Source organism: Musca autumnalis, unplaced genomic scaffold, assembly GCF_047663935.1.
Source record: "Musca autumnalis isolate F117 unplaced genomic scaffold, ASM4766393v1 scaffold_5, whole genome shotgun sequence".
Classification (NCBI taxonomy): Eukaryota; Metazoa; Arthropoda; class Insecta; order Diptera; family Muscidae; genus Musca; species Musca autumnalis.
Genome location: NW_027412088.1, coordinates 42500715 through 42518874, shown reverse-complemented (window position 1 = coordinate 42518874; position 18160 = coordinate 42500715). Strand labels below are relative to the sequence as shown.

General features: G+C 35.5%; 1 protein-coding gene across 33 annotated transcripts in view; it reads left to right on the top strand.

Annotated features, from left to right (window-relative positions):
- jbug (filamin-type immunoglobulin domains fbug) overlaps positions 1-18160 on the top strand; it is a 250789-nt gene that overhangs the window by 147134 nt on the left and 85495 nt on the right. For 16 of the 33 annotated variants that reach the window (XM_073989964.1, XM_073989957.1, XM_073989959.1 and 13 more), the window contains 3 exons: positions 2809-3000; positions 3072-3505; positions 3569-4017. In XM_073989964.1, coding sequence (XP_073846065.1) covers positions 2809-3000; positions 3072-3505; positions 3569-4017 — 1075 coding nt within the window. Of the gene's footprint in view, positions 1-2227; positions 2627-2808; positions 3001-3071; positions 3506-3568; positions 4018-12344; positions 12657-18160 lie in introns of those variants that run through there. The other 17 variants (XM_073989955.1, XM_073989951.1, XM_073989954.1 and 14 more) reach the window with 4 other exon arrangements.

Genomic DNA, 18160 nt, shown 5'->3' with positions numbered 1-18160 from the left:
AGCCTGGCTGAATAATACTTTTCCATAGGAAAATTGTTATTCAGCCTGGCTGAATAATACTTTTCCATAGGAAAATTGTTATTCAGCCTGGCTGAATAATACTTTTCCATAGGAAAATTGTTATTCAGCCTGGCTGAATAATACTTTTCCATAGGAAAATTGTTATTCAGCCTGGCTGAATAATACTTTTCCATAGGAAAATTGTTATTCAGCCTGGCTGAATAATACTTTTCCATAGGAAAATTGTTATTCAGCCTGGCTGAATAATACTTTTCCATAGGAAAATTGTTATTCAGCCTGGCTGAATAATACTTTTCCATAGGAAAATTGTTATTCAGCCTGGCTGAATAATACTTTTCCATAGGAAAATTGTTATTCAGCCTGGCTGAATAATACTTTTCCATAGGAAAATTGTTATTCAGCCTGGCTGAATAATACTTTTCCATAGGAAAATTGTTATTCAGCCTGGCTGAATAATACTTTTCCATAGGAAAATTGTTATTCAGCCTGGCTGAATAATACTTTTCCATAGGAAAATTGTTATTCAGCCTGGCTGAATAATACTTTTCCATAGGAAAATTGTTATTCAGCCTGGCTGAATAATACTTTTCCATAGGAAAATTGTTATTCAGCCTGGCTGAATAATACTTTTCCATAGGAAAATTGTTATTCAGCCTGGCTGAATAATACTTTTCCATAGGAAAATTGTTATTCAGCCTGGCTGAATAATACTTTTCCATAGGAAAATTGTTATTCAGCCTGGCTGAATAATACTTTTCCATAGGAAAATTGTTATTCAGCCTGGCTGAATAATACTTTTCCGTAGGAAAATTGTTATTCAGCCTGGCTGAATAATACTTTTCCATAGGAAAATTGTTATTCAGCCTGGCTGAATAATACTTTTCCATAGGAAAATTGTTATTCAGCCTGGCTGAATAATACTTTTCCATAGGAAAATTGTTATTCAGCCTGGCTGAATAATACTTTTCCATAGGAAAATTGTTATTCAGCCTGGCTGAATAATACTTTTCCATAGGAAAATTGTTATTCAGCCTGGCTGAATAATACTTTTCCATAGGAAAATTGTTATTCAGCCTGGCTGAATAATACTTTTCCATAGGAAAATTGTTATTCAGCCTGGCTGAATAATACTTTTCCATAGGAAAATTGTTATTCAGCCTGGCTGAATAATACTTTTCCATAGGAAAATTGTTATTCAGCCTGGCTGAATAATACTTTTCCATAGGAAAATTGTTATTCAGCCTGGCTGAATAATACTTTTCCATAGGAAAATTGTTATTCAGCCTGGCTGAATAATACTTTTCCATAGGAAAATTGTTATTCAGCCTGGCTGAATAATACTTTTCCGCAGGAAAATTGTTATTCAGCCTGGCTGAATAATACTTTTCCATAGGAAAATTGTTATTCAGCCTGGCTGAATAATACGTTTCCGTAGGAAAATTGTTATTCAGCCTGGCTGAATAATACTTTTCCATAGGAAAATTGTTATTCAGCCTGGCTGAATAATACTTTTCCATAGGAAAATTGTTATTCAGCCTGACTGAATAATACTTTTCCATAGGAAAATTGTTATTCAGCCTGGCTGAATAATACTTTTCCATAGGAAAATTATTATTCAGCCTGGCTGGATAATACTTTTCCATAGGAAAATTGTTATTCAGCCTGGCTGAATAATACTTTTCCATAGGAAAATTGTTATTCAGCCTGGCTGAATAATCCTTTTCATTGGAAAATTGTTATTCAGCCTGGCTGAATAGTACTTTTCCATAGGAAAATTGTTATTCAGCCTGGCTGAATAATACTTTTCCATAGGAAAATTGTTATTGAGCCTGGCTGAATAAGATTTCACATAGGAAAATTGCTATTCAGCCTGGCTGAATAAGATTTTTCTTGGGAAAGTTGCTATTCAGCCTTGCTGAATAAATTTTTCCGTGGAAATTACAATTTTTAACCAATTTGTGCTTCATAAACAGTTTAATAGCAATAACAGTTAAAACGATGTGCGTTTTGGGGACAACCTCACTGTAAAAAAAAAATAACAACACCATCCTCTTATACATACTCACATACCACACATATGTACATATATATTTTTGGCCCACGCAAATTGACTCCCACTTACCACGTTGAACAAAAAAAAATCTTTCAATATCTCTCACATACACACCCTACTTTACTACACACAAATCAAATGAAATGTTTTTAGGATAAATCGGCAACATCACCACCACCACCGCCAGCACCACAACCACCGTTTCGTGAGCGTGAATACAACAATGATTCACCCTCAACCAAATATCTTAATTCGGTAGACCTGTATAATGTGACCAGCTCACGACGTGACTCAAGAGCCTCTAATTTATCGAATTCCTCCAAAAATGATTACTACTATGATAAGGAAAATGAGCTGTATAGCAATAAGCGGAGTGAACGTGATTTAAAATTGGCGCCACCGCGTGAAGATCGCGAAGATTATTATGATTTGCAGCAACAATACGAACAAAAAGTCAATCAGCAACAACAACAACAGACACGTACACAAACACGTGGCTCGGTCTCATACAGTTCGAGATTGAGTCCAATACTTTCCAGTCCCACATCTGAAGTAACTAAAACTATCTTTTCTATGTCTTCTTCTAGTTCTTTTTTGCAAACTTGTTTTATTCTTCTTAGTGTTTTTAACTAATGTTTAGTGTTAAAGTTAATTACCTAAACTTGTGTGTTCACTAATATTGCTTCAAACCTTTTCCAAAAAATATTAAATTTATTTCTAATATTTTATACCAGATCCGCTCTAGTGAGGTACGTACCCACAGTCCTCTGACTGTGAAAACATCTTTGCCCTATGAAACAGCAACACGTAATCTCAGTGTTAGCCCTCGTCACATGTCGGCATCACCGGTACAACGCTATTCACCGAACAATTCGTATATTACTACAGCTACACATCGCATGAGTCCCAGCACAACATTGAACAAGGTATGGTTTCAAATAGTAAAACGTTATTTCAAATTTATTTTTATTAATTTTTTGCTGAATTCTTTTCTCAGAATGGTTACGAAACACGTACTGTCGAAAAGTCTTCAACCTACAAATCGAGTTCAAACTTTGTTACCGATTCTAATATACGGGCAAGTCCCTCTCTGTACGGAACCGCTGAACGTTTGAGACGCACCGAATCGCCGGAACCACGTATTGACCACTCGTCAAATGTTCGGGTATCATCCATGAAACCCGCCTCGGCCAGACGTGATAGTTGGGATGTTATAAATAAAACAAAACACTTGTTGTCACACAATTCCCTGGAATCATTGGCCAATATGACCGAACAACAGCTGAATACAGATTTAAGTTACAATCGCCCCGATATTGATAATGAAACACATCGCAATACCCAATACAATAAGTTTGCCTTGAACGAACAACGATTTCAGAGGGAGAGACGTGGTTCCAGAGATTCCATAGATGAAGCTGAACGCTATAAGTAAGTGCAAATTAAACTTCATATTTCAAATGATAATTTATTGGCATTACCTTTCCTTTCCAGACCCAGTGCCATCACTGTCAAGTCACAATCGAACAACACCTATACCGACAAATCGGGTGGTTATACACGCACCGTAAAGGAGTCGAGCCAACAAATTGTCACCGAAAGTTCATCCACTGCAAATGGTAATGCTGGCGGTAATTATGGTTATAGCTCGTTGTCTCGATTTCGCCCCATAGAACGCACCACAACTGCTTCGCCAACCGGTGTTACAGGCGCCAAGGCTATTCGTGTTCAAGATATACCCAATGGAGCTATTGGCCGTCCGGTTGAATTTGAAATTGATGGCTCCAAGGCAGGTTCAGGAAATTTGGAAATTTTGGTTAATGGTGGCCGTGTCACTTCGTCTGTCCGTTCATTGGGCGGTCAACGTTTTATTGCCAGTTTTACACCCCATGAACCCGGTACCCATACAGTGCAGATAACATTTAACGGTGAAACTATACCAGGTAAGTGAAGATTTAAGTTGTGGTGTTAAGTTTTTCCCACGTTATAGAAATTATGTTGACCAAAACGGACATAATTTCAAAATTATCATAAGCAATGTTGAAAGGAATAAAGAAACCCGGCAAAATAAATTTGAACTACTGCAGGATGAAGTAGAACTTCCACTGGTTTTTGGAAGTTTTCCACAGAAAGTCACTACATAAGCGAGATCCGAAGTAGGCTTAATCTCCATCACTATATTGCTATAAAACATTTCGCTGGGATGTGATGTGCAATTTTAAAATTTTGACATGGACGAATGGTTAAATCTGTTATGGATCAAATAGTTTTCAAATGATTTTTATAGACATATAAAACCTGTGGATATAGAAAACCTTTATTCTACATTGTATTATGAATTGATTTTCTAAATATAAAATAACTTTCGTTATGTTTTCTATAGACGGGTCCTCTGTAAATAGAAGAACTTATGCAGATCTTTCATATCTGTATTAAAGACATTTCAACAGGTGTTTTCTGGATGGGAAATTTTTTTAAAGTATTCTACAAATGAAAGACCTTCTTCGGATAAAGACCTTCTATAGATATAAGCCCTTGCAAGGGGTCTTCGGTGAAAGAATATTTAACACATGCCTTAAATAGATAGAACAGCTTTTCAATTACCGGTTTCACTAAGAAGATTCGTATACAAATTCGTTTGAACAACTACGGAACGTCTGTTTTTAGAAAATTACACTATGCAACACTGAAAATGCAAACAACTTCTAGTATGCATTTTTTGAAAGTACATATTGAGGCTACAAAAACCCTAGTAGAATTTTGACCTGTCAGGTCCAGTTCGGATTTTATGGCCTCATCTAAACCGGGATATTTATCGGACCTTTATCTCAGGAACGATTCGGAATTTGGCCTTGCTGTCTTTGGCAATATTGTAGCCTTAAACTAGTAGAACTTATCTTTTGAACAGACCACATAAGAAAAACTCCATCTAGGGCATCAAAATCGATAAAATATAGAAAATTTTACATAATTGCTGAAATTCTGGTCAGTATCAGTTAAACTATTGGGAGTTGAACCAAGTAACCTTTTGCAAAAATCTTCCAAATAAAGTTATCAGCAATTCTTCAGAAAATTCTGAAACTCTAAAATGCTTACTTCATTTTGTTTCAGCGGTATTTTGCATCATATCTTTTCGGACTTCACCACATTATTGACATATTTATTAAAAGGTCGTTGAAAAATATACTGAAAAAAACGTGATAGAGGCATTCTACAAAAATGGCATGTTCTAAAGAGTTGTGTATTACATTCTAGCGAATATTTTTCCAAATGAAAACATTATTTTATAAAATTTGAGGCAATAAATGTATTTTTGCTAGTTCGTTATTTCTACAAATATTTTACTCTTGCCCTTATCTACAAATTTGCTTGAGAGGTCAGATGAAGACTCACATAGGTTTCAATTTTTAACCATAATCCAAGCTGGATCTGACACAACAAAACCCAACTAGGGTTTTTTCATTTGGGTCTGTACTTTCAAAAAATCCTAAGCTCAAATTGTATGCACAAGATTACCTTAAAAATGTTGCACAGTGTTATTTTAATTGTTTTTATTTTCAATCAAACAAACATTTCCTACAACAACAGTATAAATGTCTTTTATAAAGAGAATACCTATAAGGCATGCTGAAAGACTTTATCCTCTAAATCACCTGGTTAAACTTCTTATATCCCCAGAAGACCCATTTAAAGGTGTTTGTCTGCCTAATGGCCTTTAAGTTTTGTTGGATACCATGACAATGCCATGTTGGGGAAAACGAGACAGTTGGTGAACTGGCCCTCCAGTCCACTGACTTCTGTACTGCAAGCTATGTGAGAGGATATGGAAGAGACTGAATGAATCGAGCATCTTCACTGCCGGTGTCTTTGGCTGACAATCCAAAGACACAGGCTGTTTGGTGTCCATGAGATTGTATATCTCTTTTACTCCTCATCCAAAGACTCCCGCAGCCCTGTTAACCTATTTCAGGATCCTTAAGTGGCTATAGGGCGAATAATCCCAGACCAGCAATAGACAATGTGTTTAAAATTGACACTCACTGAGAGTATAAAAGCGCACTTTGCATTTCGCTGACGTAGACCCAACAAATTCAATAAACCCAATTTCTCATCCCTACTTCTCTTTTCTGTCTACTATCCTTCTACCTATTTCCGATCCTTCCCCTTCTTTTCCCCCAAACGATACTTTTGTTTCACCTGAAAAGACGCACTGACTAAGTCCACAACTCCATCCGTGCACACTAGTGTTATAACTAAAAGAATCTAACGCCAGAACTATGGAAAGTATTGCCTTTTAATGAAAACCCACAAATTTCTAAAATATTGCAATAAGGTTATAACCCTCTCATTTTATTGCTGAAATTGTCGCATTTTCTGCAGAATTTATCCACTTGCCGGCAAACTTTGCACATCGTAAAATTTTTTCATGACATTGCACACTGGTCCCAACCTGCGACAAAAATCGAAAAATCGATATCAGCAAATCTCTGCGGCAATTCAGCAAATTGTCTCCAAATATATTATGTTTTAATATTCCAGCACTGTTTTTATAATTTATAACGGTATTTAACAAAACAAAACTGAAGAAGTTGACATTTACGTATGATCTCTTTAAAAATAAAAAATCTCTTAAAAACTTTAAAAGCATCAGTAAGGTTGTGACATCTTACAAGGCAAGTAACTCAAAATTGAAAGGATGAAATTATTTTTTTCAAAATGGAAGTTTTAGTAAAAGGTTTTCTAATTACTTTTTCATAAAAATTTGTACACATTATTCGCATAAAATGTGCTGGAAATACCATTTTTTATAATACTTTTTTGTGGATTTTTGTTTCCAGGTCCTAAAAATTTAAGTTGAGTTTTACTAACTTCGCCATCCTTCGCCACTCTCCAATTTTTTTGAAGAATGATCGAAATAGTGTCAAGTTTACAAAAAATTTAGTTCCAGCTGCATATATGTATTTGCATTTCCGTGTGTGACACTAAAAATACTGACGATGCCTCTAGTCGTTTCAGTGAATATGCCGTATTACTGTATTCTCAGTTTCGTCCTTGTTTTGTGTTTTAATTGTTTGTTTTTGTTCTTTTTTTTTTAAAGATTTAGACATTTTTGTTTTGTGATCTACTTATGAGTGTATTTTTTGTATATTTTTGATATACGTATAATTCTACATATAATATGAACAACAAGTAAAAATGTAAAGTTCCGTCGCACCGAACTTTATAATATCCCCTACCATGAAATATTCTGACCTCAAATGGAATAATTTGTTTCCTTTCCTGTCCCCGATACCAGTCGGAGACGTTTTTTGACCACTAAGAACTGCAAATAGCAAATTACAACCAATTCAAACAGAAAATGTATATAAAAATCTCAAAATAACTGAAATAGGGTGGTACCGTAACATGAGGGCTATACCGAAACCTGGACCTAAGACTACAATTTTTGGCGCAGAAGATTTTTGATCATTGAGAACTACAAATGGCAAATTACAACCAATTCGGGCCGAAAATGTTGATAAAATCTTCAAAATACCTAAAATTGGGAGGCATCGTAGTATGAGAGCTATACCGAAAAATGGACCTAAGACCACAATTTTTGGCGCAGAAGTTATTTGACCATTGGAAACCCCAAATACCAAAGTATAGCCAATTAGGGCCGAAAATGTAGATAAAAGCTTCAAAATACCTGAAATCGGGTGGTACCGCTACATGGGGGCTATAGGAAAAACTGGACCCATATTGATGATTTCTTGGCTAAACTATTTTTTACTTATTTTTAGCATATACCGAAAAAATCAGATTGATCCGACGATTATAAATATTTTTGTCGCAGCTTCCCATACAAAGACCGAATCGATCCACCCCTTCGTACCCACACAAAATTAAAATTTGTTGCAAAGTGCAGTTTAGGAACATGTTTCGGATCCTTTTATTTATTTTTTGCACCATTTTATGTTCTTTGTCCCTGTGGTACAATGTTTTTCTTGAAAAAGTGGCCCAAAAGCTCTAAATACACCTGCCGGAACCAACTAAAAAATTATAAGGGCAATAACTTGCCCAGTAAAATCTTCGATGAAAAATCATGAGTTGAATCATGGGTGCAAGTGATCTGGCATGGCATCTTTTTGTCATTTTCACTCATGAATTTTATATGAGCGTGACCCCCAAAAGATGACGTTTTTTTTGGATCCTAAGCATGTCATTTTAATCAATGCATTGACATGTCATTTTCACCAATGCTTTGGCATGTCATTTTAACCAATGCATTGACACGTCATTTTCACCCAAACCCTTGGCATGACATTTTCATGTCTTGTTTGGAAATTGAAAATGCTCTATTGAAATGTGGACAAACAAAACTCTTTATTAATTCAAACGAATTCACGAAATAACTACAATTAATTGATCAGCAAAAAGTTTACATTCAAAATTGCAATGTAATCACCACCGCTGCAACGCAAAAAATACTTCCTCCGTTCTCCTCAACCGATATTCTTTCATCTTACAAAAGGTTTTATCTATTATCTTCCCATCCCAGCTCAGATTTCGACATGGACTCCAAATGCAGTCCTTTAAGTATTTTTATTTCGTAAATTACTTTTATTTTTGTTATTTTATAACAACATTTTGGAAATTTATACTCTTTTGTTTAGTGACGAAAATATGTAGGTATCTACAACCCGACTTGCTTTAGGGATCTCTAAGAACAAAATGTAACGAACGGGGAGGAGAGACTTTTTCTGGAAAATACCATTTATGCTTAATTCATTTATTTTTAATTGTTTCTTTCCAAAAGTCGTTTCTTTTTTATTTTCAGATTCTTGTTCCTTTTTGTTTCGGACTTGTTTTCAAATTCCAATAAGCGAGATTTGATTGATTTCGTTCTATGTCAGATTTAGAACAGACAAGGGAACTTTTAAAATAGCAATGTGTGCAGTCCGATTCTATTTTTAGCTCGATGATTGGGACTTCATTTTTATTGCAGACATTTCGAGCTACATACAATACCAATTGTTTAGAAGTTTTATTTCTCTGATATGCAGGAAATGTAAGACAACATCACGACGACAGTTCTAAGAACTTTGGTCTGTTCAAGAACCTGCAAGAATCTACTAATTTTTACTACGATAACAATTTGTCCTTTATGTTATCGGAAAAATAGTAAAAATTCGATTTGGCCGTATCTTCCCACATCGTAAAATGTCTTTTCAAACTACATCAATTCCTAACAAGTAAGAGAGTAGAAGGCAGCAGTGCTATATATATACCCTCAGCATGTGACCAAAAAAGAAGCAAACACATTAATTATGCCGTATATAAAATATGTATATTGATTTTGTACCACGAGTTTGTTTCAAAATACGTGGTTAATGGGGGTCTCACAGATGAAGAAGCCTATTGATTTTGGTGATGGTCGGATAATATTTAGGGGTCGTAATGGGAAAAAAACTTATTTGCATAAAAAGACAACGTTTTTTTCCAAAGCGAATGTCCCAGTTTCTATATGGGGTATACCAAAAGCAAATCCTGACAATGAAAGTAGAAAATATCACCTTTCTAATGATGTAAAGTAGGTTCTCGTAGGTGATCAAACAACGAAAATATCGCATTAGTCGCTAATAGAACCCGACTTTTAATTTTTGCGATTTTAATAATACTGACGGATGGTTGGGGACCTTATAAAAGCAAAGCCTGACTAAGAAAGAAGTATGGACTTGCCCACGAAAAAAATTGTACCGTCGTAAATAAATATCAAGATGATCCGAGAGGAGCTTTTAAACTTCAAAGTGTATATACCCTCGTTAGCATAAATACTGAGGGTATAAAAATGTCTATATCAGACAATACCTTTGTATACGTACCTCACAAAAGTCCAAAAATGTCGCAATGTCACTGCAGTTTAAGGCTTGCTAAGGGTGTTTTTTACCGAAGGTACTCCATGAGGCACCTGTTTACAGCGCTTTAATTAAAAATGCCTGTGGGTACTATAACCGACCTATCCACATTGTCCTTTTTCTGTCGCACTTTAATCAAGTTTCAAGATGGACTTTATCGTAGAACAACTTCTGTTACCCCGGCAATTTTAAAAATTTCTTTGAAAGCTGCCCCTTTGATTTTGATTATATCGAAACTTTTTTCCCGACATATTGACCCAAAGATCTCTAAAAACCTACGGTGGTCAACTAAAATGACTGATTGGCTCGGAATGACTGCAAAAATTAGATCTACTTCCAGGATAGTCTATTTATTTCTCCTTTAGACTACGAAATTCGTTACAGAAAATTAGCCATGACTTAGCCATGTCCGTCCGACTGGCAGGCTGGCGGGGGCGCACGATAACTCTTGAACTGATCAACCGATTTGAACCAAATTTTGCACTTCGGAATATTTTGACCAAAGAAGATGGGCCATATTGGTCCACTCCTTCAGCTACCTCCCCCACAAACGTTCAATTTTTTGTTTGCAAAACATTGTGAATGGTAACTCTCGAAGGAAGCAATCGACTTAGTCTAAACTGTAGATATCTTATTATTTCACTCCTTCACCAACCTCCCACACAAAAGTTGGGGAAAAGTGCAGTTTAAGAGCTCTTCTCGTATCGCGTTGAACTTTTTTCAGAAGGTTGCTCTTGCGTTCGTTCCCCTTTACGACGGTACAATTTTTTTCTCGGCGGCAAGTCCATTCTTCATAAAACCCTGAAAATAAATAAAATGGCAAATCCGCAAGGTAACTTTTGCAGGGAGTTTCTGACATTCATCCATGTATCAGGTCGGTATATATACTATACTGGTCTCGTCCTCGGGTACTTCCCACATAGTATGAGGACTCGTCTCGAATCTATTTAAATTTTGTTGTATTTTGATTTCACGGTCCCTATTACAAAGGTGAATTTTTTTTCTAGAGTAAATCCAAACTTCCTGTGACAATGGTCCAAAACGCTCCAAAACTCCTACCGGTAAATACTATAATGGCTAGAGTGCAAGGTAAAGATAAAGAAGATAGCATAAAACATACCTACCATAATATTGGGAAAACCCCAATACCGGACGTGCGTCCGCTATCATACCACCTATGACACTAAATATGGCTAAATATTTTCCTATAACGGATTTTTTCTAGCACTTGTAGTTTGTGAGAAAATCGACCAGAAGTGAAAAAGTCCATGTAAGCCAACTAAAAAATTCAGAAAATTACATTAAGAAAAAAGAAAAAATTTTTATCAGGAGTCGGGCGATACAAACTACATACTTGCAGTACTACGAAACCCATATTGGTCGAAAAAATATCTCTTAAAAACCTAAGCAAAATTGTAGCTAAGTCGAAAAAAATCCATCTGATACCCCAATGGTTGTTGTTCTAATTTATTTCTTTTTTAGTTGATTGATTCGTTTGGTCAATCCTAATGACGTACCGAATAAATCCTACAAATAATAATATTTATACCTTTACTTTAAATTCGGTCAGTCATTTGTGCTTAGCAATGACAACCACAACATGTTTTTCAAACTGTAGACTAATATATTCGTAGATCCAATTCTCAAACCTTTTTTATTTTTGTTGTATTTTGAATCTAAAAGAATCTAAAAGATACAAATTAATAGCCAAGACACGTACCCAATGGCTGTCTAACCATTTAGCGGTGGAGGCAAATTCGTCACAACAAATAAGCGAATTCATCTAGACAGCTAATTCGCCTCAATTTTAGAGATATGTACATACAGTTGGTTTAAACAGGTATGAATCTATGTATATGTATCTACGGCATCCATTTGTTAGGATACTTATCTACATTTGTAATGTTCCAAGACTTTATTGTGCGGGTAAAGATAATGCAGATAAAAAATCCAGCTCTACAAGTATCTACCAGCAATGGTTTGAGTACTTCAAATACCTTTAGAAGGCGTGAAACAACAGGTGTGTCTGTGTCTGTCCAAGAGAGGAGTAGCCATTCTTAATTAAGGTTTAGTCACCATGAAATGCATTTATTTTGGGAGGATAGGTAACTGAATACAGCTGTTTAATATGCAACTGTTAACGATTGTTCCAGAGAACCCAAACAATTTCGTGTTGTTGATGTGTTCATTGAATTTGTTTTTCTCTTCACTTGTTGAGTGTTGGTTGTGAGGTGTATTTCGGTTACTTAGATAAAAACTGATCTTTTCTGGCCAAATGAGAACCTGGGAGAGATTGTGAGAGTAATTTACTTCTAGTTTGTGGTAGGCAATACAACAGGTATGCTAAAGCAAGGCTTAAACCAAGAGCCGGCAGTATAAAATCGCGTTTTTAAGTAAACTGACACGTCAACGGAAAACAGAAAACAATTCGCCTTATTGTATTGAACGCATCTGAAATTTTGTTTCTTATTTTTGTTGCTACTTTTGCTGAAAAACAACAAAAAAAAAAACGCAACGCATTCCTTTGTTATCTGATATCCAATGAATTGAGAGCGTGTATCCCCCCCGCTCGAAAAAAATAAATAAATACAAAGTGAAAATATTTACGGCGGCAACGCGAATGTATGAATGAATTTACAAACGAAACGTGAAACAACGCGGCGCTTAATAATATACAAAAAAATGTTTGTGCCTTGTGTTTCTCGAAATAAAAATAAAAAAATTAATTAACTAAACAAAATCAAAAAACAAACACACACACACATTTAATAAAAAATAAATACAAGCTAAACTTACATCAAATGCCACCAATCTCTAAAAAAGAAATATTACAAAAAATATCTTTTGGGAAAATATTTTAATTAAATTTATCTTAACAAATTCTTTAAGCATGATCACATTCTCAAATGAAACCTAAAAAAACCAAAAGCAAAAAATAATAAAAAGTAAAAAAGAAAACAACAACAAGAATATCATTTGTGTTTCTTACCCGTTTCTCTATGTGACCAAAGTTGACTCTGCTGCTGCTGCTTAGCTGTTATTCCTACAACGTTGTCTTTGGTAAAAAAAACAACAACAACACAACAGAATTTAATACCAAACCTATGCAAATGTTAGTCAGCAATTGTTGTTGTTTGTTGTGTTGATAGATTTTAAAGGGTTATTAATGGTGTATACACAGTTTAAACTATGTTGGACTTGAAGTGACATATTTTTGATATTTATACCCTCAGCATTTATGCTAACGAGGGTATAACACTTACATACGGGCAAAATGTGCCTCATCGAAATAATGTATGTTTGGACGAAATGTGTTTCAGACAATTTGGAGTCGATTTAGAAATGTCCGTCCGTCTGTCTGTCTGGCTGGTGCGCACGATAACTCTCGAACGGATGAACCGATTTGGTCCAAAATTTGGCTTTCGCAATATTTTGCCCAAACTTAGTTTAGGTTCGAAGATGGGTTATATCGGTCCACTCCTTCCCGTACCTTCCCCACAAAAGTTCGAAAATGTTCGGAAAATTTGTGCCCACGATAACTCTTGAAGGGATTAACCGATTTGGTCCATACTTTGCACATCGTTAAATTTCTACCAAGCTTAGATTAGGTTCCAATATGGACTCCTTCCCGTACCTTCCCCACAAAAGTTCAAAAATGTTCGGGAAAATTGTCCGCACGATAACTCTTGACGGGATTGACCGATTTGGTCCATACTTTACACATCCTAATATATCTACTAGATATAGATCAGGTTCGAATATGGACTATATTTGTCCACTCCTTCGGGTACCTTCCACACAAAATTTTGGATAAATTCACTTTAAGACCTGCTCTTGACTAACTTTAATTTCTGTTGAAGCAACTTGCAATCACTGTCTCAATTACGACGGTAAAAGTTTTTTCAGTGGCAAGTCCATACTTCTTGGGAAAACAGCCCGAAAGTTGTGAAAAACCCCTATGGCATCATATGTAGCAGTTGGAGAGCACAATAACTCCCGAACTGATAAACCGATTTGGTCCAAAATTTCGCCTTCGTCATATTTTGTCCAAACTTAGTTTAACTTCTAAAATGGCCCATATCGGTCCTCTCCTTAGGATAACTCCCCCACAAAAGTTTAACATTTGTGCCCAAGTGCAGTTTAGGGTCTGTTCGGAGATCCTTTGGAAATTAATACCGATGATGCTCTTTGTGGTCCTGTTTACAGATGTGACTCTCAAAATAAGATCCACTTCCATAATGCACTATGTCGGTCCATTCCATCCTCCGCAAAACCCAAAATACATTCGATCTGTCCGTAGATGAAAGTTCCAATTCACATAGACTGAGGGTATATCTCGGTCGGCAAAGACGACCGATACTTTTTACTTGTTTAATAAGGGTTTAGTATTTTAACCAAAGTTTTGCACCCAACAGTTTTGCTTCCCAAAAAACGACAAGTTTTTTTTTAAATTTTTTTTTCACTTAACCCAAAAACCTTATATATAAAATTTTATGGCGATTTTTTTCCCAATTCACTGTTGTGGCTAAAACCGAATCCTACAAAAAATTTTGAAAATCGGATCAGATTTCGACATAGCTATATAGGGTCCTAACGGAAATTTATCAAAATTCAATCCGATTTTCAAAATTTTTTGTAGGATTCGTTTTTTAGCCACAACAATTAACTGGTAAAAAATGTTCCTCGGTTGGACCGGATTTTAGAGCATTTTCGTGTGAAAATTCACCTTTGGCCCCACACAAATTACTGTGGAAACAAAGATCCCTCTGGTGGCACGGGTTAACGTTAACCGATCGCCATAAAATCTCATATATAAGGTTTTTAGGTCCAATGTAAAAAAATTGTCGTTTTTTAGCCCGCCCTAATATACACGATGAAAACGTGCCTCATCGAAAGAATGTTTTAGACGCCAAATATGTTTGGACGAAACCCGTTCCAGCTCACGATAAATCTCGAACGGATCAATCGATTTGTTTCAAAATTTGGTTCTCTTGATATTTTATCCCGAACGTTCCTCTCGTTCGTGTACCTCCCACAGAAATTTTCAAAATTATTGGCACAAGTAGAGTTTAGGGACACTTATCGAATAGGCACAACATTTTTTGCAAAAGGTTGTGCTAGCGAAGTTATTTTTTTCGTTGGCAAGTCCATATTTCTTTAGATAATCTCCCAAAAGCTCTAAATAACTCTGCCGGCACAACTCAAATGACACGAACACCCCCCTGGCAATATTTCAAAATTGGTGCTTAAGTGAAGTTTAAAGGGGCTTTTCGGAGATCATTTGCAAATATTTACCAAAAGTACTTCTTGCGGTTCCGTTTACAACTATGTATGTAATGTTCTCATTGGCAAGTCCATGCTTCTTGAAATAGTGGTCCAAAAGCTATAAAAAATCCGCAGTGACTAACTAAAGTGCCTGATGGGCTCGATTACTACCAAAAGTAGTAATTGACCTTTGTCCAATGTTTTTGCTTCGTAAAATGTCTTTCAGATTTAAATTACGCTCTAATATCGGTCCAGACCTTCGAGTACCTTCCACACAAAATTTCAAAATGTTTCGCAAATGTACAGGGGCATGTCTAGGATAGTTTTTAAATGTTTAATGTAAGTAATCCTCGCGGCTTATATTACGAAACATTTTACGGCCACTTAAAGTCTATAAATAACTTTCAGAACTTTTAACAATTTCACCACATCCGCTTTCACCACTCAGTTTTACCCATTACTTTGTAATGTAAAAGGTATCTTGTTAATATTACTTTGTAATGGCCCAGTGAATATTCGGATCCATTAGTCATTATGTAACCCATTTGTTTACATTAACAAAAAGAACTACTTATATTACTCCTAACTAAGTTATGAGTGGCACAGAGCGTATGTGTCCGACTATAGATCCGAGAGGTACATATGTTCAACACTCACCGTCGACAGTTCGTGGGATCAAATCCAGCAGAGAGCAAAATAAAATTAAAATATGAAGTGTGTTGATATTGAAAATAAATTCCACCTCAACCGTTCTAAAAATAGATTTTTTGTAGATATTTTCAACTTCTGTAGTTGTTGTTGTAGCAGCATAAAAACTTGCATAGAACCGTAGGTTTGATGCTGGGTTGGCAGCCGCTGGCCGAAACACTATGGTTTCGGGTCAATCCGGTACGAAAGAACCCGCTGCCGTGAGATTGAACTTCTGTAGTGGAATTCTGTAACTCATTTTTCGAGTTACCAACAAAAATCGGTAACTTTAACATGCTTATAATTTCGGAAATTAACGATATTTGTAGGTAAGTTAACGACCAATAAGAAGTAGTCGTAAAATTCTACCGACAGCAAGAGTATTGTCAACATTAATTTGAACAATTCGTTCATAATTTTGCGTTTTAATTTTACCGATTTTTGTCGGTAACTCAAAAAATGACTTACGGAATTCCACTCCTGGTGGTCATAGAATAACCAGTTATTCTAGTGGTTATAGAAAAATTAGTTATTCAGTGCCTCATGCCATTGTTAAAACAATGGGTTAGTGGTTGAGTGCCACCGTGGTGCAATGGTATGCACTCCCGTCTTGCACGCTGAAGGTCGTGGGTTCGATTCCCCGTCCAGGCAACATCAAATTTTCAACGGTGGCAAAATACCCCTCAGTAATGTTGGCGACATTTTCTGAGTATTTTAGTCATGTAAAATTTCTCTACAAGTGGTGTCTTAAGACACGCCGTTCGGACTCGGCAATAAACAGTAGGTCCCATATCGTTGAGCTAATATGAATCGGGGTGAACTCATTGATGTGAGAGAAGTATCCCTTGTCCCGTATGGGATTATTGTGGAACAATTATAGAAGAATTTAGTTCCCATTTGGATTGTCGTCAATCTTTTATCTGTATCGACTTTTGATGAAAGAAGGCTCAAGATAAGTTAAGTTCTTTAGTGATTCTGAAACTAGTTAATGTCAGAAAAAATGGGAATTATGAAAAAAAAATTTGTTCATAATTTCGGCAATCAACAAATGTTTTTTGCAAATGATAGCGACCAACAAAAAATATAGTCGCTAAGTGCTACTAATTTTAGACGGACTGCGAAATATTAGCATAAACATATGTGTGTACTTTTCGTATTGTATTAAATCACATTTTACCAGATCTGTTTGACGTTTCTCAAGGTTTGACGTCAAAAGCTTCTATCCTTAAGGTATCTGGAAACTAAAAATTGACACTGGGATCACAAACTCTGCAATAATGACATTTCATTTCACTTCTGTTCCATTAGCACAGCAAAGCTATTCATCGGTTTTCTTTTGAGCTATCATCTTGCCTTCTTGTCTGGTTTAAGGGGCAAAAATGCTGTTAATGTTGTATTTTTTCTTTTTTTTTTGTAAATAAAATAAAAAATGTAAAAAACGCACACTCCATGTATGATTCCAAATGGACGTCACCCAAAAGCAAATGGAACGCATGCGCCGCTGTTGCTTTTGCTATTTTTTTCTGTTATTATTTTTCGAAACCAGTTTAATGAACCTTTACGTTTAGCTGATCAAAAACCAATTTTATGTTTGTTAGCCACGATTTGTTGTTGTAATAAAACTATTTTTGGTATGATGGTTGAATATGAATTTCGTTATAAGTATGAAATATAAGCGTGAGCGGGTTTAACGGGTTGGCGTGAGATTAGCAACATGTATACATGTTTTTTTTCTTCTTTAAATTTTTATATGAAAATTAATTGAATTATTACTTTGATTTGAATATACATTCAAGTCCATTTGAAGAGCTCTTGAGCGATATAGAATAATGCGATTTTAATTGTTTGTTTGAAAAATTCAAAAAAGCCGTCAGCATACCATACGTGCATATTTGTAAAAGCAAAAAAAAAGTGCTTTTATAAGAGGATATTTTATTGATAAAAACGTGACATTACTAATTTATGGTCATACGTTGCACTTCCACATATTGCAGACATGCCACAAATATGGTTTTTATATCCATTTTAAGTGGTATCCGTAAAAACAAAAAACGAAAACCATGAATGCAGCATGTTCTGGCTGATTAATGTAAAAAAGTATTTATGTTAAGTTAATGAACTCTTCAATCGTTTTTTTTTTTTGGAATGCTATGCCAGACTGTGACAAATCACTACTCCCACAACTTACGTGATTTTTTGCGAATCGGAAGTTTGAAAACAAAATCAAAAAAAAATT